This window comes from Melanotaenia boesemani, chromosome 1, assembly GCF_017639745.1.
Source record: "Melanotaenia boesemani isolate fMelBoe1 chromosome 1, fMelBoe1.pri, whole genome shotgun sequence".
NCBI lineage: Eukaryota > Metazoa > Chordata > Actinopteri > Atheriniformes > Melanotaeniidae > Melanotaenia > Melanotaenia boesemani.
In genome coordinates this window covers 27,990,622-28,013,942 of record NC_055682.1, presented here as the reverse complement: position 1 = coordinate 28,013,942, position 23,321 = coordinate 27,990,622, and the positions used below count along the sequence as shown (strand labels likewise).

General features: G+C 37.4%; 2 protein-coding genes across 4 annotated transcripts in view; both read right to left on the bottom strand.

Annotated features, from left to right (window-relative positions):
- The window catches only part of LOC121645906 (transmembrane protein 266-like), a 45,099-nt gene extending 30,647 nt beyond the window's left edge, over nucleotides 1-14,452 (bottom strand). For all 3 annotated transcript variants that reach the window (XM_041994685.1, XM_041994703.1, XM_041994694.1), the window contains exons 1-3: nucleotides 13,679-14,452; nucleotides 12,873-13,012; nucleotides 2,995-3,186 (exon numbers count right to left, since the gene is read on the bottom strand). In XM_041994685.1, coding sequence (XP_041850619.1) covers nucleotides 2,995-3,186; nucleotides 12,873-12,886 — 206 coding nt within the window. In that variant the 5' untranslated portion in view covers nucleotides 12,887-13,012; nucleotides 13,679-14,452. The remainder of the gene's footprint in view (nucleotides 1-2,994; nucleotides 3,187-12,872; nucleotides 13,013-13,678) is intronic.
- Nucleotides 14,453-14,811: 359 nt separating this feature from the next.
- Nucleotides 14,812-23,122, bottom strand: fbxo22 (F-box protein 22). The gene is made up of 7 exons (XM_041992574.1): nucleotides 22,892-23,122; nucleotides 22,479-22,611; nucleotides 21,716-21,803; nucleotides 20,032-20,130; nucleotides 17,227-17,379; nucleotides 16,971-17,136; nucleotides 14,812-16,567 (listed from the first exon to the last, which is right to left on the bottom strand). The coding sequence occupies exons 1-7, from the start codon at nucleotides 23,020-23,022 to the stop codon at nucleotides 16,174-16,176; spliced, it is 1,164 nt and encodes a 387-aa protein (XP_041848508.1). The 5' UTR covers nucleotides 23,023-23,122; the 3' UTR covers nucleotides 14,812-16,173.
- Between the last annotated feature and the right edge of the window lie 199 nt (nucleotides 23,123-23,321).

Sequence of the window (23,321 nt, the reverse complement as noted above, 5' to 3'; positions counted from 1 at the left end):
TGGACAACCCAGAGGATGTCAGTTAATGATAAATGGATGTAATACTGAGCAACAGGGACAGCACATCAAGGACTTAGGGAGGGGGACTTAACCCATGATGGATGGATATCTTGCATACTATGTAACATTTATACAAGCAAGATGGGGCATGTGTGTAAACATGAGTGTGTGTGTGTGTGTGTGTGTGTGTCTCGATATGTAGTAGCTCCTATTTAATATAAGTCTATAATGTAACTTAGTAAAACAGAAGCAGGATCTTGCTCCATAATGACTGTGATGACCTTCTTAACAGAAGGGATATTGTTTGTCAACAATATGATGGCACACATTATGGTGCATATGCTGTTCAGATAAAAGACACAACTAGTGCATCTGAATGGAAGTCTGCCTAATTTGCAACACAAGCCAAATTGGTGAGCTCACAACTTCAACATACTGTATATTCCCATTGTATTTGGTCCCCATACAGCTGACTTGTTTAATCAATAAAGCTCATCCACCCATTGACCCCTTCCAGCTACAGTCTTTCAGTTTTCTGCACAGACCAACACAAGTTGTTCATTGCTCTCTTCTCCTGAATCTTGTCACTGCTGACGATGGAAAGATCAGTAAAGTTCACTTTGCATCAGTCAGGCATTTCATTGACTAACTATCAGAACAAAATTAGAGGTGGACGTTTTCTCTGTGAAGCAGTGTGTTTACACTAGATAATGAATACCATATCATTGCTGTCTCTTAAGTTTGACATTTTAATTGCTGTAATACTAATTAAGTGCAATTAAGTGCATTAATTGTAATTTAATGCATCTAATGTATATTTTTTATTTTAGTTTATTTCTTGTTTTTTTTTCAACACATAAGATTTATGGCTGTTAAATTAATAGCAGTGTAGATTTAATTCAGAACTGATGGAATCAATATAGTTTCCCCATCAATAAAAACTCTTTTATGACAAATAAACATGATGCTGGAAATTTTCATAATTTACATCAAGAAAAAGAAGGAAATCCATTGCTTGCTGCAAGTATTCAACGCATTTGTAGTGGCATGAAATTGTGGTTCAAGTTAAGTATGTTTGGTTTAAGGACCCTCAAGATGTGTCTAGAATTAGATTGATGTCCTATTAGAACCCAAATGGACAGAATTAAGAATGAGTGAGACCTGAACATATAAGGTCCATAAATCCCAAGATGATTTTTTTAGGGGGGAAAAACATTTATCAAATAAATTTGTGGCTGTCAAAATTAATGTGTTTATGCAAAGAGATAAATCTGTAGAACTATTTTTAAATGCATTAACATATAAACAACAAAGTTGTTACTCATCCCATATTAAAAAACTGAATTTGGCTTTATCTCGGCCAAAGAAGCTGACATTGGGCATATAAGTCCATTCTTACAGCGGTGAACCAAATCCACCAAAAAAAGACACATTTTCCTCCTTACTTACGAAGATTCTGACAGTTTTCAAGCTTCACCTTTAGAGGATGGTCACAATTTCATAGAAATGTAAAGAAATAAAACGTTTGAAGTATCTGAAAAGTCCCACAACAAAACTGTGATATTGTATAGATCTGGACAGAGGTACACCATTTTTCTAAAGCTCTGAATGCTTTGTGAAAAAGAGGACTCTTCCTAGCTTTGACTATCTAAACCAGGGATTCTAAACAATGGGGCCACAATGGGGCTGCACCTACAGGCGCGGGACTTCATAGGTTATCAGTTGAAGACACAGGAAGTCAGAGAAGCTCAGATGTAATACAGCTTTCAATCCCTTGTGGTGGCAATGTACCACATAATTGTTTAAAAAAAACTCCAATAAACTGAAGAAAACATTCAGCTAGCCTGTAGCAAAAAGATGATGGCATTTGCTCAGAAAGTTCAGTTCATTTGGATGGTGTGAATGTGTAACCAAATTCTAATGCAGATCAAAGAAGCAAACTCTAGTCCACCTACAAAGATAGATCCCAGTTTGCTTTGAACCAAATACAGGAAGTAGATTACAACACTTGTAGGTTCAGCGCAGGGCATTATGGGTAAATACAACCAAAACATGTAGAACAGTAGCAGGGAGAAATTGCTCATGATCAGATGTGGAAGAATGCAGTAAAATTTCTGAAATATGACCAACCCAAGACTGCTAAGATTTGATGCAGCTCCATGTTTTATTCTTATGTGGCAGATCTTATTGTTTTTCTTATCTTCTCTTTCAGTTATTCTTGATGCAGCAGTGCGTCTGGCGAGGAAGGGAATATGTCTTTCAGAAGGTTGTTTGTTTGTGTGAATGAACCGTACGGCAGAAATGGAAGGTAATCAAGTATCAATATTACATGCAAATCCCTTGGTGGTCATTGCAGACATGGCAAAAGTGGCCATGTGCTAATTAAAAATGATGAAAAATTGTATATTTTTCTTTTAAAATTGCATTATCTCTTATTATGTGATTAATTACACATATCTTAACAGCTTGAAACTTGGGAAATACAGTTGGACACATTTTTATCGATTTTTAATCTCACCAAACGTTGTGGACATACGGAAATATATGAGGTAAAAAATAATATATATATATATATATAATATTAATAACAATGATAACAATAATAATGATAATAATAATAATAATCATTTAAAACCTACCTACAACACTTTAAATCTACTACACAACAAAAACAGCACAAGTTTAAGTAATCAAAATACTTGTGATTATGCTTAAAATAAGCAAAGCAAAAGGATGACAATTTTTGTTTAGTATTCAGGAAAGATTTACCTTTTGATGGTGTGTTTCTTGCAAGTGATTCAGATTCAGTGCAAACCAGTTTTTTTTTTTGTTTTTTTTTACTGAAACAATCAATAGAAACTGCCAGAGTGTGTTATAGGGCGAAAAAAACTAAAACAATCCAGATTAGTTAACATGTCTCTCAAACATTGCCACACAGGTTGATCATGTAGAAAATAAAATGAACAGAGGACAGCAACAACAAATTTCACTCACCCCTCCCTGTTTTCATCTTCATCTGCATTGGAGAGCAGCTGCGAGCCAGCAAGCGAGAGGTCCAGAGCAGCAAGTGGCAGGTCTCTGTAGCCAAAGCTCACCAGCTGGACTGGAGGAGCTAGATACTGGTTCTCATCCTCCACCGGCTGGGAGATGATCTCCAAGTCTGACAGACCTGCCTGCTCCACTTCCCTAGTTACCACACCAGCAACAGACGAACACAAGCCATGCACACATGCAAGCACACAGAGGAGACAGAACAAAGAAGGAAAAGATTGACTTTCAAAATGCCCAAATTTACTAGAAAAGTACAGAAACATGCAAAATTCAAACTGGTAATATGAATTTAGAACTGAGGCATATGAAAAAATAAATAAATACTATATGATAATTTCTGGCTTTCATAATAAAAGAAAAAGTTTGCCTTTGAAATAATTTTTGGTATTTCAGATAAATATCTAGTAAGCTTGAGGTAAAAACCTGACTATAATGACATACAATAAAGACAAAAATAAAAAGCAGTTATTGCCAACATAGCAGAGCAGGAAAAAAAAGGGCAAGCATATGTAGCACAAAAGAAATGTACATTTAAAAGGATTTTTTTTAATTATTGTTATTCAGCTTAGCAACCTTACTGAGAGTACCTTCTTATTTACAGTGATGGCCCCGGGGGTTATCACAGGGTCAGAAAGGTTTGCACATACACATGGACTCTGCACCGGGGACTAGGCTACTATGCTCTCCCACTATCCTTCACTGATATGGAGCAGAGGAGTTGATGCTAGTACTTTGCTTTAAGGGACTTTGACAGTAATGGATGCAATCTGACAACAGCCTGAAAATTTAAGGCAATCTCTATGACCCATAAATTGGCCTACAAAAACAATCTAAGCATTAAGGTTTAACAGAACATCTTCATTACTTTACAGAGGAAAGATTTTAATGAAAAGAAATAAAGTAAGCAATCAAGTACTGAGAGATTAATAGCTGGTTATACTGTTCAATTTCCCTAGTAACACTGGAGATAATGTAATGATACATTAACAGACATACAACTCTATTTTTTTTTGTCAGTTAAATTACAGATTGCTGTTTCATTAAAATGTAATCCATGATTTTATGTGTGGATTTAATGGACTATTTTAAGACCTACATGCATAATTCATCTGAATAAAAAGTCTTTCATCGGTCAGTAAAATTGCATTTTGATTTAGCACCCCAGGAAAAGCACAGGTATACTGAATGATATAAATGATGGCAAAGTCACCATCATGCCCCAGTAATTATTGACAATGAACCAACATTCATAACAGCAGGTTTCTTTTCAAAGTTAAACAATGCCCTCATCAATACCAGTGCTGCCAATTTGGCAGATTTGTTGCCAGATTTAGCTACTTTTAAGATCCCTTGGAAATTACTACTCACGATTTTCAGGTCAAGCCTTAGCTATTCATAAGAGATAAGAGTTCCCAATACTGACCCATGAGGGCAAGTTCTAATAATCTGCTGTGTGTGCACTTTGTTGTCAAGCAGACGGCAGAATATAGCTTGCACAGGCTGCAGTGTAAGCGGCTGAGACATTTTACAGGAAGCAGATTCATTCGTTAATAAAGTATTTTCCTTTCATGTCTTTAATTTCATTCATTCACATAGAAGAGAAGTGGAACCGTGACTGTAAACTTTAGAGACAATGTAAATATAACCAAAACTACTGCTTAAATAGTGTCTGAAACTTAACCGCATGACTTTGTCAGATATATATATATATATATATATATATATATATATATATATAAAGAATATTTTTAAAAATATGCCTGTACCTGCCATGATGAGATATTTTTAAATGACAAAGACGCAACAACAACGAAAAGAAAAGAAAAGAAAAAGATCATTTTACAGTAGAAATTCTCATTAGGATTCAACTTTTTAGTTATTATTTTGTACTGATTAAATCTAAGACAAGGGCCTATAACATATTGAAAGGAGATTGCATCCACCTTCCTGTCGTCGTTTAAGCGAACTCACACCCTTTTCCATCTAAAGTCTTAATGTCTGATCACATAAAGGCTGCTCAGTTGTAGGCCAGTAGATGAAGCCCAGCGTGCCCACAAGCCCCAGTTGTGTAAAAGCTGGGCCATTTCAAAAGAGCGTGGAGGTGGAAACAAATGCTGAGTGCAGCTGCAGACTGACTGTGTGTGCCCTGTGGTGTGTATTTTTAGACCAGAGCAGATGCTGGTGTATCATGTCAGCTGTGACGTCATTGCCTCTCCCTTTGTCAGCTGAGTGGATCCCCACTCTCCTTCAAACGCCAAAGGAAGTCAAAGAAAAGGTGGATGAGAAGGGAAACTACGAGTGGGAGGAAAAGGGGAAGATATCAGGGGTTACACGAGAAGAACTTGGGAGAGGTGAAACCAGAAAGAAAGGAGTAAGGATAAGTAACAAGAAAGGAAAGAACACAAAGGCTGGAGACTGAAGCTGAGAAGTAGATGTAATACAATAATCTGAGAAAGGAGGGTTGAGAGAAACGCGTTAGGAAGAACAGAGGCAGAAAGATGGTTGGCCATATACAAGGCAACAAGAAAAGGAAAATTAAGTTTGATTCCAAACGCTCAACCGATTGAAGTAACAGTTGAGCACAAACAGAAATGCAAGGAGTATTCCCTGCAACCAGCTGTGTAATGATAAACGCTTCACTGGAAGTCATCTTCAAACTGTTGTGGCAGACAGCATAGACTGACCTAAAACACAACCAAGGGGAGATATGCAACCTGACAGAAAGGACAGATATGTATGCAGATAACAAATAACCACACACACTCACACACCATGATCCTCTATGCTACAATACAACCTTGGTTTACTGAAATAAACAGGAGCTTTGATACTATCTAAAATGACCTAAGCTGTTAGAGGGCATCCTGATCACTGTGAATGGGTCCAGTGTTTGTGTGCTTCACAGAGTAGTAGTCTATATGGGAATCATGATTAAATCAACCGCCACCAAGGCCGATCTCATCTCTTTAATGACTCACTGAGGCTGTAACAGCAGGAAGTAAATAACTAGTTACAAGCAAATACCTAGTAGAAAGACACAAAAATATAAACAGACATAAAACATAGCATTTTAATTCCACTTCAACACAAACCACTAAACAGCACCTCACTCAACCATAAACAGAAATTTCAATCATGAGTGAACACAGTCAAAGAATCTGTCGTATCATTTAGCTTCATCCTAGTCCTTCCCAAATGCTAAAAGATATCACAAAATAACAAACTAACTGTCTCAATTTGCTATAGTACCATGTAAACCAGCAGTAACAATACCACTACAAGCCTCAACCTATAAAACCCAACTAAGGGGCAAACAGGAAGTATGTAAGCAAAGCATCTCACTCTAAAAATCCACTGAATGAGTTACAGTTATTGTAAACACTATTCTCAAAAGACTCCTTCAGGTGAGTAGCCATACACTCCCGTACTGTAAAACGTTTAAGCTGAAGAAACTGCATTCAATGAAAATTCTATCAAATAGCCAACGTAATTCACATATGGCACACTGATGTCGAACATTTGTCACTTTGGGTTCTCTATATTAAAAACTGGATAGAATGAGGTGTTTCACGGAGCCCTGGCACTATAATCTAATTAAAATACAAATTTAACAGTAACAGAATCCTGAAACGATAAAGAACAAAAAAAACAAAGAAATTCTCAGTAGCTCTACAGTTAAAGAAAAACTGGTTCAAATCTGTTTCAAAGGTTAGTGAGAAATAAAGAAGGTGAGGAAAAGTACCTAGTTTTGGAATTTTGATAGTCAGGAAATTGCAAGCAGCAGTGAATGAACACATTTGTTGTGAAGCACTTTGTGATTTTTATCTGTAAAAAGTGCTATATAAATAAATTTCATTTAATTATTTACATTACACTTGTTATGCTACCAGCAGTCCCTGTTTATGAAAAATGTAAACCTGGTTTTATTCAATGTTCAGACTTTTATAAATGTCCCATAAACATCAAATACACAAATGGATGTTGTAAAAGTTTTAAATACACACAAGTAGTAAAGTACAGGTTAAATAATGTTGCTGTTCTGAACAGATAATAGCTGTAAAGATATATTTACTGAAGTGAACACAAGTATGCCACTCCACAAAACATACAGAAAACAACCAGGTTAATCAATGAATAAAACAATTTAAATTAATCAGAGTAGCAAGTGGCCTTGTTTTAATCACAGCCTTTGTTCTAATCATGTTGCACATGGTAGGAGCTGCTCTCTTCGTAACTGTGTTTACATTTCAAACATACAAACCAGAAGCAAAATACGCTGAATCAGCAACTGTTATGACAACACATGTGAAAATTGCAGGCGATTACCTGCTGTATCTGCATTTGCTTCTACTTTACTATAAAGAAGCTGGCAGGGTAAACCTGGAAATAAGTTTGAACCAAGTGTTGCAGTTATTTAAACTCCGAGAGCTTCTCGAGAAAATGTACAGAAACATGGGCAGTAGTTCATGCGTAGAAACACCTGAATAGAGATTCCTAAATTTATTAGTTAGATAACGACTTTAAAAAAAATGAATAAAGTTTGTAAATTTTTCTAAGAGTGGTGCACTTCTCCATGCACAGCAAAAAATCGCACTGTCTTTTTTTTTTATTAATAAAAACATTGGGTTATTGCATCCTAGTCTCAAGAGCTGCTGCTCACATTCCAGTTTGACTGGATTATTTCCCTCGGCAAGAAGGCCTTACTTTTCTTTGAAGATACATATTCTATATCATCAAAAAATAGAAGTCACCAGGGGCCATGATGCTTTTGACTGATGGACAATAATGTAATATATATGATGTGGGTGAGACATGTGTATATTCAATAAAAACAGTATAAAAGGGATTAGAATTTTCTTGTCTGTTGAGTGATTTTGGTGACACATATGTGCATACAAAATAAATAATGACGTGAAAGATGAAAATCTGTATCTGTAAGTGTAAATTAAGGATTCTTGGATTCTTGAACTTGGGATGATGCCCAAGGCCTTTAGACTATAGTTTCTTATAAAGAGAGGAGAGCATCAAATTTCTAGTGAAACATCACTATTATTGATAAAGTTCTTCTAAAAGTGCTGCTCTGAGCCACTGAGAAGAGAACACATTTTGTTAATGTGCAATATGTTGGAACAGACAAGTATATTTTTGTTCCGTGGAGGTTGTCAGTGTGCCTCTATAACAAATTTCCGTGGAGAAGATCTGTACCCTGAGACTGCAGATGCACAGTGTTATGCCACAGTGTGTAGGCCTGAAAGATGCTGTTTTCTCCACACTTCTCCTACAAGCAACATCTCATCCATACCACCTCTCATGCACAGCACAGCAGCAGGTTTGGCTCTTTTCCCAAGCAATCAGGGCTGTACACATAACTACTCATGACAGACACAAGCTGTCCAGAGCCCACCAGCCCACAGCTTTGCTCTGATGGGCCTGGTGCTCTGCCTGGCTGACAGTCAAGATATCAGGAAAAGGTGCTGACTTGTGCATGGATTTATAAAATGTTCATCGACTTTCTTATCCAAGGCAACAACATCAAAGCTGGGCTTTGTGATATTTCAGTCTCTGTTCTACTCACAGACACTTAAAACCTGCTTCAGTGAGGTATTAAGTGGCTGTATATCATACAAATTAACAGGTAAAATAAAATTTTTAAAAAGTAAGAAAATGAAAAAAGAACATATGAGAAATAAACCCATGTATAAAATGTATGAAATAAATGTATGTAAAATGTATAAAATAATCATATAACTGTTATATTGTTCCAGTACTAGCCTTAATATCTTTATTTTAAATGTTTCATAAGGAACTAAAGTCTTAAACAAATTTATATCACCTGTGTCAATGAACCCAAAAGACAAAGGCAGATTTACTTCCTGTCCAAGTACAAATATGAATATATTTTTAGCTATTTTTTATACAAATATTGACCTTTCTGTATGTTCTTATCTAACAGAAAGAGACAATTGAAAAATTCTGAAAACATTATTACATAGAAAGCCTAACAAGACTGCAGCTGCAGAAGAGCAGCCACAGGATAGAAGTGATATTCAGGGGAGCTAGTTTTCCTGAGGGTGGCAGATAAAATTAAATGGTGGACTGTGGTGTTGCGGGCCAGGTAGAAAAGGTCATTATGTGACAAAAGAGGCTCAAGGGATTTCACTGACCAAAACAGAAGGTCATGTAAGTAACTGCGGGCCAGTGGCACTAAAGAATGTTCTTTCTCTGACAAGTGGAAGTGCCTCTCTCGTGACCCTCCCAATCCCTTGCAAAATGAGAGACTTATTTGAAGCCATGGGACTAGGAAAGGGATAATTTGGCTTTGTTTGCTGATTAGCAAAATGTTAGGAATACTAGTGATATCACTGTGAGTTTAAAACATGAAAATGTCAGCTCGTACCGTGGTGTTGGAGTTACTTCTTTGGTTTAAATAACCTTGAATTCAGTGAAAAACATATATCATTTGTCTCTGATATGTTCCTCTTCCACAAATAGCATAATGAAATAAGCAACACTTGGACACCCTGGTAGTTGGAGAAGCTCGGGGTTCATCTCTCTTTTAAAATAACCTAAAATATAACAAAAAAAGAAGAAACCCCTGAAAAAGACTTCTTAAACACTGATGTAGTTTAAAAAAAATGCTTTCTAAAAAGCTTAAGAGTGAGCTCATTGCATGTTACTTCTGTACAAACATCATATTAAACAAAGATATTCTGCTGCCTTCTGTCTCCTCTCTGAATCTCCAACAGCAATTATGAAAACACTCTTTCTGGGACATTGGATAAAATGTCTTTACATGTAGACACAATTTCTCCAGATCTACATACCCTTCTGTCATAGCCCTAGTAAATATATAACATTACCCCACATCTAAGATTGGGCTTTCTGGGTGTAACCGAGGATCTAAAAACACAGGACAAAGCAGATGTTTGCTGCTCTCAACAGCTGCCAAGGAGGACTTCGGAGAGGCTGGACATCACAGTATGTTAGCGTTACAGGCTCATTATTTTATTAGTCTAAAACAACCAGCTAGAAACTATTTCAAGACTTTTATCCTATAAGAAGTTGCAAGTCTTGTATTGTGATGTCTGTATTAGTTGTGTATTTAACAGTTTTTTGTTGTGCCATCGTGACCAGAAGACATGTCTTCCTCTTGCTTCCAAGCTGAAGTGTCAGCTATGTCCACCTTTGCTGCTGACTCATGCAGAGTGTGATATGGATTTTAAAATTTGGTGTTTAACATAATTAATGTTGCAGCACCTGTCAGTTCTACAGAGTTTAAGAACAACCCCAGGTAATTTCCTAGAAAAGCCAATTCAACTTCAGAGAAACTTGCATTATTTCTAGCCAGTGGATATTAATGAAGTCTGCCAAGCACATTAGCTCATTAATAAAATTACAGATTAACTTATGATGAATTGGCAGACTGCACAATGGACTGTTCTGGCCCTGGTGTGACCAGTCTCTTATCTGACCTTTACAGCTTTAAACAGCAGAAGACACAGGAGACACAGAGACCCCTGTGGGGCAAGACTAAGACAGCAGATGTCTTCTTTAGAATAGAAAGGTCCATGGAACTTTTTGTACTGTGTCAGTGTCAAATAGCTGTTAAATTTAATTTTACTGAAGCATTAATGAAATATGTCCTCCAAGACTTAATAACTGAAAAGGTGGATTTCTGTAATGTCATATTCTTTTTTATTCTCGGACTTGCTTTCTCTGTATTGTTTATAATTGAAGGACACTTATCTATAAATGTACATTTATGAGATTTGCATTCTATATGGAAGGAAAAATCTGCAGCTGCAGTTGTTATCTCAGTGTTTCTGCATATAAAAGTAAAGCAGAGATCCTTCAACAAACACTCAAAGGAAAAAAAGTAAATGAAATTTTCATAAAATCCTGATAAAAGACTCTCACGTATGTACATTTTTACACCTATTGTACCATGTGCAGCAAAGACATGTGTGTCATTAATTACAACACACATGTATAAGCGTTACAAGATAACACAAAGTCAGAGAGAGACAGAAAAAAGAAATGAAGTCGAGCAGAGATAATCCTTACTGCATGTGATTTTTTGGGGCCACTCATATACAGAATTTCCTCCCAAAAGGCAGAAACTTTCCAAACTGTCCAACCTCACAGAAGCACTGCATAAAAACAGAGTAATCAGCAACATGGTGAGAAAGATGAATGGCCATGTCCTGTTCTGAGAAACAGTCTAACAGTTTATGCTTTATCTCCAAGAAGTTAGTCTTTGGCTTGCAGATGAGAACATTTTTCTCTAAAGTTTAAGCTAAATTCAAACGCAACTTGAAGCTGCAGGTTAAAATCAACCAGGAGGTAAATGTGGGCACTGACGTAAATAAAACTGAAATTCTATGCTTCAGGATATCCATTTTCTTCTAGAGTTGTCTTGTACTCCATAGCATATGGAACAATGTACTATCTATCAAGTACTATTACTATTATTGAGATCTGAGTTATATCTGGGGGGGGGATAGAATGCACTCATGACGTAAAGTAAATCATATGATCTCACAAAATCTGTTTTTATATCAAGATAAAGACAAAAACAATTCTACATTTTAAAAAGAATCAAATAGAAAATGTTTCCTTTTACGTAAGTAAATGCTCTATTAATTTCTTGCTAAACGTAAATGTTAGTTAAAAAGAAAATGAATAATTTCTACTTATCTTTGTTGTTTCCATGTTAAAATAGAAACTGAAAACATTACAATATATATTTACATAGAATCTTAATGCATGAGCAGCAGAGGTCAACACAAAGATTTTTGTTGTTGTGTTTTTGTTTCTCTTCAAGTATACTCTTCTAATATAATGCAAGCCATTGCTATTTTTTTTTTTTTTTTTAGGATGCACGTCACCTTAATCATGGTACAATATTTTGTTGCTGATGAGAGCCGCTAAACGGAGAACAGCAAGCAGAACCGAATTCTTACAAAAGCCCAAATGGAGCAATGATTTGGGGCCATTCATCTAGGTCAAGAGAATAAATGCAGCTAGTTATGATGAGACAAATTACAGAGTCATGCTACGCCAGCAGTATCACAAGCTGACAAAGAATAATGGTTTTCACTGTTCTCCTTATTTTTTTCCACTCACACACACAAACATACACACAGTGCTCTGGATATTCCTTCAGCAATGCATCAGCTGTTCACAGAACACATCGGATAATGGAGATTAAAAGAGAAAGCTGGAGAAAGGCCATGATTACTTACAGTCATGGCAATATTAACATTAATAACAATAGCAATGCTAACAACAAGAAGAAGAAGAATATAGTAGATTTTTCATGTCATTAATTAAGACTGTGATCAATGTTTCCAACTGCAGAACAAGTGCTTTATAGTCAGTGCTGTGCAGGTGTGTTTGCATTAATCTGCATCCCAGCATGTGCATGTTCATTCAGAGTTAGGAGAGTCAGCATCTCGTCAATGGGAGCAGTGTCTGACTGAATAAAGGTCATTATTGTACAAATGGCGATACATCAACCTGGTAAATGGCAACAGAGGAAAGATTGAGTACCAGATGAGGAAAATCTGAGAAAAAGAATGATGCTGGGAGGAAAGTACAGCAAGAAAGAAAAAAGAAAACATCTACAGAAAGTAGTAATTTCCTTAAGTGACACTTCTTGCATTTGATGACACATTTCTGGTTCCACTTGAGGCTGTTTGCTTTAGCACATGAGGGGAAGCAAACAGAAATCGAGTATCATATGGGTCCTGTTCAAATTGACAGCAAAGGCGGAAAAGTGGAAATGTCAGTACTAAACATGGTGTGTACACTGTACTTACTCAGCGTTGGCCATGATGCTGGATGATGATGAGAGTGGTGCTGTTGTGGTAGTGTTTGTCACAAGGTCTCCACTCGCTTCTACCTGTTTTAGAGCTGCAGTTCACCTTCCCACCTGAGAGATGCCGCTTTCATGTTGAACCTGGGTAAAAACGCAGCCGACCACACCGCACAGAATTTACAAAGCAAAATTAATCCCAGTAGAACCAGTTCACCAGATTATTTAGTGAATGGTAAAACAAATGCAGTTTCCTTTCTAAATGATTAAATTCTTCCCAACCAAAAGGTATTTGTCTAACATGTTTCGGAGAGTGGACAAATTGTTTTAGAAGCTGATATATTTTATTCTTTTTAAAACCAGCAACAGTAAACATCTATCTTTAGTGGCATGTAATCCAGAAACTACTGAAATTTGTGTTGACAATGAAAAATTTTACAGTGCTATTTAGTCAGCTGTATATGTTACACATTCTTGTAAAAAGTTTGTCAAATAAAAAATTTAACAAGATACACTGCTGAAATATATGCTCATAGTCACCAAAAGTCTCTTGTAAACTCCAAATAAAATGTTTTCCCCAGTATGAACTTTTGATAAATCACAAAGCTGCTTAAAGCTGCAAACATTTGGCACTCTGCAGAGTTGGGTTTGTAGAGTTCCCACGCTCCTTTCAGCTGTAATATTAACTCCTCCGATAAAAATGCACTGATTCACTTGCACCTATCTGACTGAATGTTAGTTGTGAAACCCACAACCAAAGAGCTCCTCTCTGTGCATCAATTAATTATTTACACGGAGCAAAAGACTTACCTGTGTAAGATTTACATTGTTGATGGGTAACCGAGCCTTCCGTTGCACCCGTGCTGACAGTAATGTCTCCCTCGGTAGAGATCAGAGTAAGTGAAGCAGCGGCAGCAGGCTCGCGGTGTGTGTAGGCTGCAGCAATCCTTAGCACTTTTGCATTGCACGAGCACCACCGCTGCTTCCGCTGCTCCGTTACGCTGCAAGGATTTCACTGCAAAACCTACGAGATGCTGTAGCTCAAACGCAAGAAGCATCGTCACTTGGCAAGACCATATTAGCTTCTAAGCGCTAACACAACAATCAAATACCGGCCCTCTTGGCTGAGCATGCTGGGGAGGGGGGTAAGGGGGGTTGATCCAGATGCAGATCCAGGTTGCGCTCCCCAGCCGAGGGTTTCCCCGGCGTGCGCAGCGGGGAACCCTGCGAGGGGAGCTGTCCAGGTGCTGAAGCGAACCTGACAAAGCTTCGGCTCCTTAACGAACCCCCTCCACAGCAGTAGGCGGACAACACGCAGCCAGTTTCATCCACAGCCAAACCAAAACATTGACGTTTTCGTGCAGGAGACTGACAGTAGCCAATGAATCGTGTGACATTTGCATCGCTCCGGTCACGACATAGCAGTTTAAAAATGTTGGCCGTGGGGTGGACGTGTGCGTGTGTATGAGCAAGAGAGTGGCAGAGAGGAAGAAAAGCCTGTGAGTAAATTTGTTCAGCTCCCGGTTGAGGCCAATTTGAGAGCGGGATTATTTTATTAGCTTTACGCCTGGTTGGTCGTTCCTCAGTGTCATGAGCGGGTTTTTTTCTGGTTTCCCAAAATAAAGATACAATGGGGATATAAAGTGTCTTAACAGCAATTGGCTTAACCGTTTGCCATTCATCGGGATTAGCCACTCGATGGTTAAAGCGCACATCAATCAATCTGATGCGTGTCTTCCTTTATTTAAACACGCCTGGACGTGGGCTGTTGAGGTTTTAATAGGCTGAGGTGCAGATTTCAGACTGTGCATAAAATAAAGAAAAGTGGTGATTTGAATTACCTGGAATAGACCAGAAAGGCTGCGTGAAGCACAGTAGGCTCACACGCTCACAACTGAAGGATGCTCCAGCAGCTTCAAAATATAAAATTATGCCAACAATCACACAATTGACTTGTTTATTAAGGAGTGGAGCAGAACAGATATGATTTGGCACATGTAGAAAAAGTGCAACACCAAAACTACTTCATTTAGACTAACCTACATTTCCATTTAATCTTCAAAAACTATCCATGGAAAATCAATATATTACAGTACAAAGAAAGGATAACATTAAGAAAGCACACAAAAAAAATACCGGGACTTTCTCAATCATCAAAACTTGCTACAACCATTGTTGCATTTTTTATTATTTATTTTTTTACATTAAACTTCACTTAATATCAGCAATTTTCAACATTTAGCAGTTACCGCCGCTGCAAAGTATATAGTACACTGCACCATTAAAACATTGAGACATTCCTCTGAGCAACAAAAAACAACAAATCAAAAAGTCTGGTCCATCTGGGAAAAATGTAGATATCCACATCTACACTTAGGTAGATTTTTTAGAAGCTAGTAAGTGAAAACCCCAATATTGATTAATTCCCCCCTGTAATCCTAATATGTTATTGAGTTATTTCCAAACAACAAAGAGCTCATTTCAGGAAACTTTATAGGGGGCAATATTGAAGTGAGGTAAGAGTTTCTATCAGCCAGAACAACTAAAACAGCCTAAAGAGAAGCCGTTCTGTCCTCGATTGTTTTTGTTTGTTTGTGTTGTTTTTATGCTGCAGAAGCTTAAAGGATCACGTGACCAAGCAGCTCAACTGTTAATGGATGGAAATAGGTAGTTGTAGATGTAAACTGAAAAGTGGACAAAAGAAAAAAATACTATAAAGTTCCAAATGCATTACCCTGTGACTACTTGAACAATGGTTGTTAAAAACAACTAAGTTTATCCATTGGTAAAAGTTGTGTAAAAGCAAAAAGTGTAAAACCTACATAGCTTTTCCCTGATTTTGTGGGAGAAGTACCACAATTCTTTTACTTAAATGAGTTAAAAGTGCTCTAGATGAACCAGTAACTGTTAGAATAGCTTAACAAACAACCATGTGTAAGTCCCTCATCTGCAAAGCAAACAGAAGTTACAGTCAGAAGGGACGCATGTCTTGAATACATGTGAAATTTAGGGAAAAATAATACAAATACATTATATAAAAGATACATTTTTTTGTTGTTGTTTTTTGGTCTATGTGAGACTCACTAGTTTTAATATAAAGCTGTATTCACACAACCTCCAAGGGCTAATCTCTCTCAAACACTGCCATTTATGGCTTAAGGGATCATTCTTCTGCTCTGTAAATAGAAAAACTGGAGAAAGCAATATTCTGAGTAACACTGTACATAATGTCTGTTGCTCCCAACTGCTGCTGCAAATGAGCATGGCAGTCCTTTTAATGTTTGTTCATTATTCCTGCAGGACAGTCAGCCTAGATGGACCAGAGTCATGACAGTGGTGTACTCATGCTGCAGGCCATCCATATCGTTGTCGCACAACGTGTAGTCATCTTTAACGATGCGGTCGCAGCCAATCTCCCCATTGCCGAAAAGACCAAAAAGAGGCGTGTTGGGAAACACCTTGTGAAAAGCGTCTGCCTCTACGTTGGCCTGGTTGAAGTAGTAGTTCTGGCCTCTCCCCACGCAGGCAAACATGAAACCCAGAGTGTTTTTCTCTGGAATTTTGGCTGCTTTTAGTCGCTGGACTGTTGCTTCGGCCGCCTTTGCGGTGCCGACATCTCTGTCCAAGAGCACAGATGCCCCCTGTACTTTAGGGCCGCTCAGAGCCAGGCCCACCACACCATAGGCTCCCTGGCTGCAGCTACAAAGTGAGAAATAATAAAAGATGTAAAGCACCATTAAATGCATAATGAATTTTATTCCTCAAATTCAAAGTCTAGTGAGATAAAGGAGAACAATACTGAAAAATTACACACATGAAACTTTAAAATGACTTTCAAACATCATCGGTGGAAATGTGCTCTGATCAAGTGCATGGTTAGATCTTGCATCATTAGATCAGGTTTTCCACTTTTCCACAGGACACTGTTACATACTGTTGAATGTCCACAAGGACAGACCTGGGTATAAATATGTTTGAGAGAACCTTAAAATTTTAAAGGAGTTTTTTATCAGCAATTACTTGTCAGCATATTTCTGCTTTATGCATATGTACTTATCAACATTTGCAAACAAAGAGCCTTGATGTCAGGATATTAACTCACCAGTGCCTGGGAGGTGAGAAAACACTTTCTACCAACCCTCCTGCAATTAAAGCCTTGCTCTTGGCCAGCGGCTCTAGAATCTGGTTGAGGAACCGTGCTCCTCCAGATCTATATGCCTCATAGACAAACACCAGCACTACACGTAGCTCTGGATTGTCTACTAGTCCTGTCAGGCAAAAACACAAAGTAAAGCTGTAAGATTTTTACAAAAGTTCTGCAATTCTCATCTTAGATTACTGAACATGTGTACACTCACCTGCTTCTTTCAGGGTTGTCTGGGAGATGGTCTTCTTACAAAAGTGAAAGGGCTTGATGTGGACTCCCTCAGTGCTGGGGAACATGAGTGCAAAGCCAGCCTCCCCCTCCTGGTACTCTCGAGGAGGGCTGGAGCGAGAGCCAGTCGGAGTCACTGTACAGAGCCAATCACAAAGTAGCATGAAACTACATTTTATACTCTATGCTCCTAACCTCCATTTAGGGCAAAATGCTTTGATTTCTTATTAAATACTTTTTTCTTTATTTTTTTAGATCTTTACTTCTGGTTAAAGATGTACTGAAAATGAACATTTCTGAGTAAAATCCAGGAAAAGCTGATCGCTGCTGAGAGGAAACAACCATCATGAAGCAAACAAACCAGATCAAAGCCAAAAGCCTCATAAACTATCCTTTAAATTACATGCAGGGGAGTCTAAAAAAAATAAACCACTTGTACACAATTGAGTTTTGCTTTTGTAACTGAAAAAGAGGTAAAAATCAGTATCTTAACTTATACAGTCAGACTCAGAGTCCCCATCTAGTGGCTGTTTGGAGGAGCTGCAGCTTTGAGGCACATTGGCAGCGGATTCACCATCACAAACCACGGCAGTGTTGCTGCTTTTACATGAGCTAAACAATGGACAAATGACTTCTACTGAAATAAAACTCGACACTCGACATGTGATTTCACCTCTGTGAATTAATGATGCAATTACAGTCAATGACAGTTTAGTAGATGGATACGCTACAATGCAAATGAGAAAACATCAGGCTTCACTGCCATGAATGAAAGATTCATGAGACAGGCAGCCTCATTCACTGCTCCTACGCTTTATTAGATTTAGATTTTTGGGTTTAAATTATTCGTGAGCTGAAGCGTTGATGTAAAACTCAATTTGTACATTATAGGAAACCTATTATTGTTCATTCAAATCAGGCAAAATTATTTCCATTTATTCCAATTCCCCACTGCACTCCAGATTATGGTATTCATTATGATTAAGAAGAAAATTTGTATCTATTGTAAGTCATCTTTTGAATTTATATGTACAGTATATCCACCAAAGTGAATTATTTCCTTTTAAACACACTCAAAACTTGAACAACCTTATTGCAATTCCAGCAAATTGTATTTATGCTGACGAGCTGAGTTCAACAGGAGTTTGTCTCAGCCGTGGTGGAGAACTTACTGCTGGACTTTTACAAGATTTAAACGATGGTAAAGTGTTTGCTTTTTTAGGCCTTTCACTTATTTTTACAGTCTATACTGCACTTGGTCTTTTAGGATCAGAGAGGTGGATTTGTGAGTCACAGCGGATCAGCAGCAGGACGTGATGGGTACTCACAGTTCATACAGTGAGACGTAGTAGCATTAACGTCCTCTTGAGACAACAGTAACAAAAACACCAGAAAGCAGACTGACTGCTCATAAACACTTAAACACTTGTGCTCAATTTAAGAGGGACAAATACAGATAGGAGAAGTTTGCCTTCAGGACTTTTTCTTTTGTGTTGTGAGAAGGTTCACATCTAAATAAAAATTTAAAGTTTTCCTAAACCTAACCAGACAGTTATGGCATCTAAATATTAGTCAAACTAAGAAAAAAACTCAGTTGGTAAACCTCTTAGAGTTCGGTTCAAATCCAGTGATTCTCCAACTCTTTTTTTTTTTTTTAACCATGACCCCCCACCACCATTTTATGAGGGCTGTCAAATGATTAAAAATTTCAATAACATTAATCTCAGTTTACAAATTAATCATGATTGATCATTATCAATATGTCTATTTTTACTGTACTGTATCAACAGAAAGAGCCAGTGCTTACCGGAGTTTTTCTTCACATTTTTAAATTATATGATCACTTTAGTTGTAATAATCAGTTCAATATTACATAAAATCAAGACCTTAAAAATATATATGTCACTTGTGTCAACCTCTTCCTGGTCAGTGCTCCTGCCCGGCCCCCCAAACTTTTCTAGACCATTATATCTTGTACTAATTATTAGATTAAATAATATGGGGGCACCACACAGCAGTTGTGCTTAAGGCTCCCAAATTGCTAGCAGGGGCCCTGTGGATCTGTAAGAAAGTGTGCAACTGATTCTAAATGTTAGAGCAGGGCTTCAAAACAGATCACACCTGTTAAAATATGCCCAGCTGTGAAGCACAGACTGAATGTGCATCAAGTCATTCTAAATTTTTGCAGGCTGAAGCAGCTGAACACAAAACTACTGAGTCAGTACAGCTACGCAAGATACAACATCAAAAGAAGGTAATCAATCATTTCATGTAACAGCCAAATGTAGCTTGACTCCATTTTTTATTAAGCACCGCTTCATCACTTTAAATGGATAGGCTGCCCCTGCTACAGCCTGAACTTTATTCAATTAAAGATTTAAATCAGCTCAGTTAGTTGTTTGCTGCAAAATCACAACTCTGTGTTACCACATTCAGCCGATGCAGCCATCAAACCAGACAGGCTATGAAGTCCTGATAAGCCATCATCTTTAGGAAAGAGAATATGTTTGATGGAGAGCCACTACTCTGGTGTTTACAAGGAGAAATGAGGAGAACAGCACCAGAAGCAGACACGTATTTTCAGGAAGTTAAAAAACTGCACTGTTGAATGACCCCATTTCTTAATGACTCCAAGCTTTTATCACTACACTAATTTAAGACACAAAAAGGATAATATTAAACTATGTTATGTTCTGCAATGTAATAAAAAAGGGAAAAAAAAAAACAATTTTATTCATGATGAGGTGGAGATTTTATATTTTCCTTCATGAAAGAGAAGAACACTTACACACAATGCCTGGCGTAGTGATGCCCAAGATGTCACAGCCTTTAGGGAAAAGCAGGTTCAGGTTTTCAGCTGTATCTGGACAGTGGCGACTTCTTTTTGCTTCAGGTTAGAAGGCAAAAAAATAGATAATAAAAATAAACATTTCAAATCTGAGAGGATGCTAAAAGTAGTTTGTCAATGTTTTTATTCAATATTTGGGTCGTAAACCATCACACAGTAGCATTAAAGAGGCTGCTGATAAATCCCAAATTTATTTTCTGGCATACAGATGATTCAAACATAGAGCCAGAGTTATCTACTACTAATACTAATACTAAAATACAAAAATACTAATACAAAAGTCATTTTTAAATTATAAAAAATATTCTGGGTTTCCCCTTTTTGTTGTCAATGTTTAAACAACAGTATTGATCGACGTTAACTTCTACTAACGTAACCTGTCATCGCAGGACGCTGTCACAACCAGTACAGCATGAACGGTGGTATAACAACCAAACGATTTATTCGCAACCAAGACAAAAGTCTCATGCATTTGAGAAGCATTACTGTATTTACAACACTATTATTAAAGCCATTTGACTTTCTCCACTCTGTCTACATGATGTTTGGAATTATGCTTTAGCTTTTCAATGGGACCTACAATATCATATCCATAAGTAGAATTTTTAATTTAATTTTAATTTTTGACAGAGCAAAATATAGCTGTATGTTAAATGCTGGCATTTTGGTGGAACCCAGTTTGTCTATGTTTTAAGTCCATCTAAACGCCCTGGGCTGTATTTGTTTCAGTTGTGTCAACCTTTTCACTTAGATGCATCTTTTCTAATAAAAAAATCTTATATTACTCATAACAGATGTGTATTTGCACTCAAGCAAGATTACCCAATAAGGTCTAAAACATTTGAATATTGACAAAATGTTTTAAAACAACTGTTTCCCTAAACACATTCGAATTATACATATGTAATTAACACAGACTTCAAAAACAGACTCTTAGTTTTAATTTTGAATAAAGGAATATAGCTTTAATACATATGCTCCTCTTTTTGAAGCAACCAAATGTAACTGAATTCCTGCTTGAAAGGCTGTTTCTGACATGACTGCTGTTTTTTCATTCGTTCTTTATTATTTAGTCAAGTAAAAAAATCTAGAGTCAACTGATCTCTTAATGCAAGAGAAACAGGCCACACACATCCTGCAAAAACTAAAATCCGTGACAGCAGATACATGACATGTGGTCAAATCAATTGTTTTTTTTAAACTTAGGGTTACAAAAAAGGAAAGACATCTAAAGACGACAACAAAGTGGAATTAACTCAAGATAGTTTCCAGCCAGGTGATTAAAAATTCTCCTCAAGACAAATATGTCACCATCACCAAAGACTAATTTAAGGAAAGGGCTTCCCCAGAGCCAATTAACAACTGAAGATGGTTAGATTCAGGACAGTGGGTACTCACTTCAAGCTGCAAGCTCTTCACAAATTATTATGAATGTGTTGTAAAATTTTCTTTATGATAACATGACTTTGCCCAATCTGAGCTCCTTAAAGAGTATTCTGTATGACTTATTTAAATGGTTTTGCATGAAATAAAAATTGTGTGAATATCAAAACGGTACAACAGATATATTTTCCTTTGACATATTCTGTCTAATGAACAGTAGGTTTTATACAGTTGTACCAACCTTTGTTCTGTCTGTAGCAATAAGCTTGTCCATTGAAGGCCTCACAGTCTACCATTGCTAGAACTGTTTTAGGCAGGAGAAATACTTTCTGGAAGTAATCGGAGACAAAAATGGACATGTTAAAAACATTTTTTAATAGTATGTGAAATAAAACAATCTCCAATAATATACTCATAAATCAAAATGTTAGGTTCAAAAGACAGATGTCATGATCAATACTAGAAGCACTCAGAGCGCAGACCTCCGCCAAGCCATGGTAATTTATTTGTTAATGATTGTGGGCATTATTTTGGAGTTAGAAGCTCTAATGGCAAAATTATCCCTATTTTCCCATAGTAAAAAAAAAAAAAAAACACTACACAATTCCTGGATCCAAGCAGTGATCCGGATCACTACCAAAATCTAATTACTCGTTCCTTATTCCAACATTTTTTCCTGAATATTTTAACAAAGGCTCAGACATGTTTATGTTTATTCTTGGTCGACGTCAATACAGTAAGATAAAGTATAATTGACAAGTTTGCTTAAATGTTTTCGGGAACCGAAAATGATAACTCGGGCTTGTCCACTCAGGGAAAATATAAGGATTTCTTTCGTGGTGATGAGGTGAGAAACGTACCGGCCACCATCCATTTCTGCCTTTCTTTGGCATACCCCTTTCCCCTCTACTCGTTGTGTATGTGTATTTAATCTTCGCATTATTTTCTTTGACCCAACGTTGAATTCCCCATGGCATCCAGTCGTTGCAAGTTCGGTAGCTTACCTCCACTTCTTCAGCCAAGATGTTGCAGAGAGAGTGGACATCTGTGGTGGAGGGTCCACATGCTGACACCCAGGCCAGCTGCTGCTGAGTCCTGAGCACTCTGCGGGCAGTGTTTCTCCACAGCCTGCACACACTGACAAGAACCACAAACACCACCAGATTCACCTGATATCCGAAAAGCAACTTCATCAAACATGAATTAGCTTATTTTATTTACGTTTCGGTTAAAGTATCACGGCTAAACAACTCAGCCCCGTCTATCACACAAAATCAAGTTTCTAGCAGAAGATTTAGTTGCTGCTTTAGCTTCCCATTTGTCTCATGCAAGGTTTTACATCAATAGTTTCGCTTCCATTCGACGAGCAGTAACATTAGCTAAGTTAACAGTTTAGCATATAAACAATTCTCATTACCTCGCGATCCGGAGCAGCGATTTGGTTGGTATGAACGTCAGAATTCTCTCAACTACTTCAGCAACATTGCTGAGTACGTATGATGCTTTGCTGTCAAGTAAAGTGTCACTTAACTCTTGATTTTCACTCATATTTCAGTCTCAAGTGGTGGGATTTCCAGCAGAACTACCCAACTACGAACTTTTACCTCTGCACGTCCACCACTGCAGTGATGCCTTAGAGCGATACCGCCCTCCTGCGGCGAGGAGGGGTATAGCAATCATAATGGGACTTCATTGCCAAGTAGGTTCGCACGTGCAAGAAATTTGTCTCGACAGGTGGGTGATAAAATAAAGACAGTCTGCTCCAAGGCAGGATCCATACAAAATTTTATAGTATTTTTACTAAGTGATTACACTTGATAAAGGACCACTTAAACAGAGAACATTTG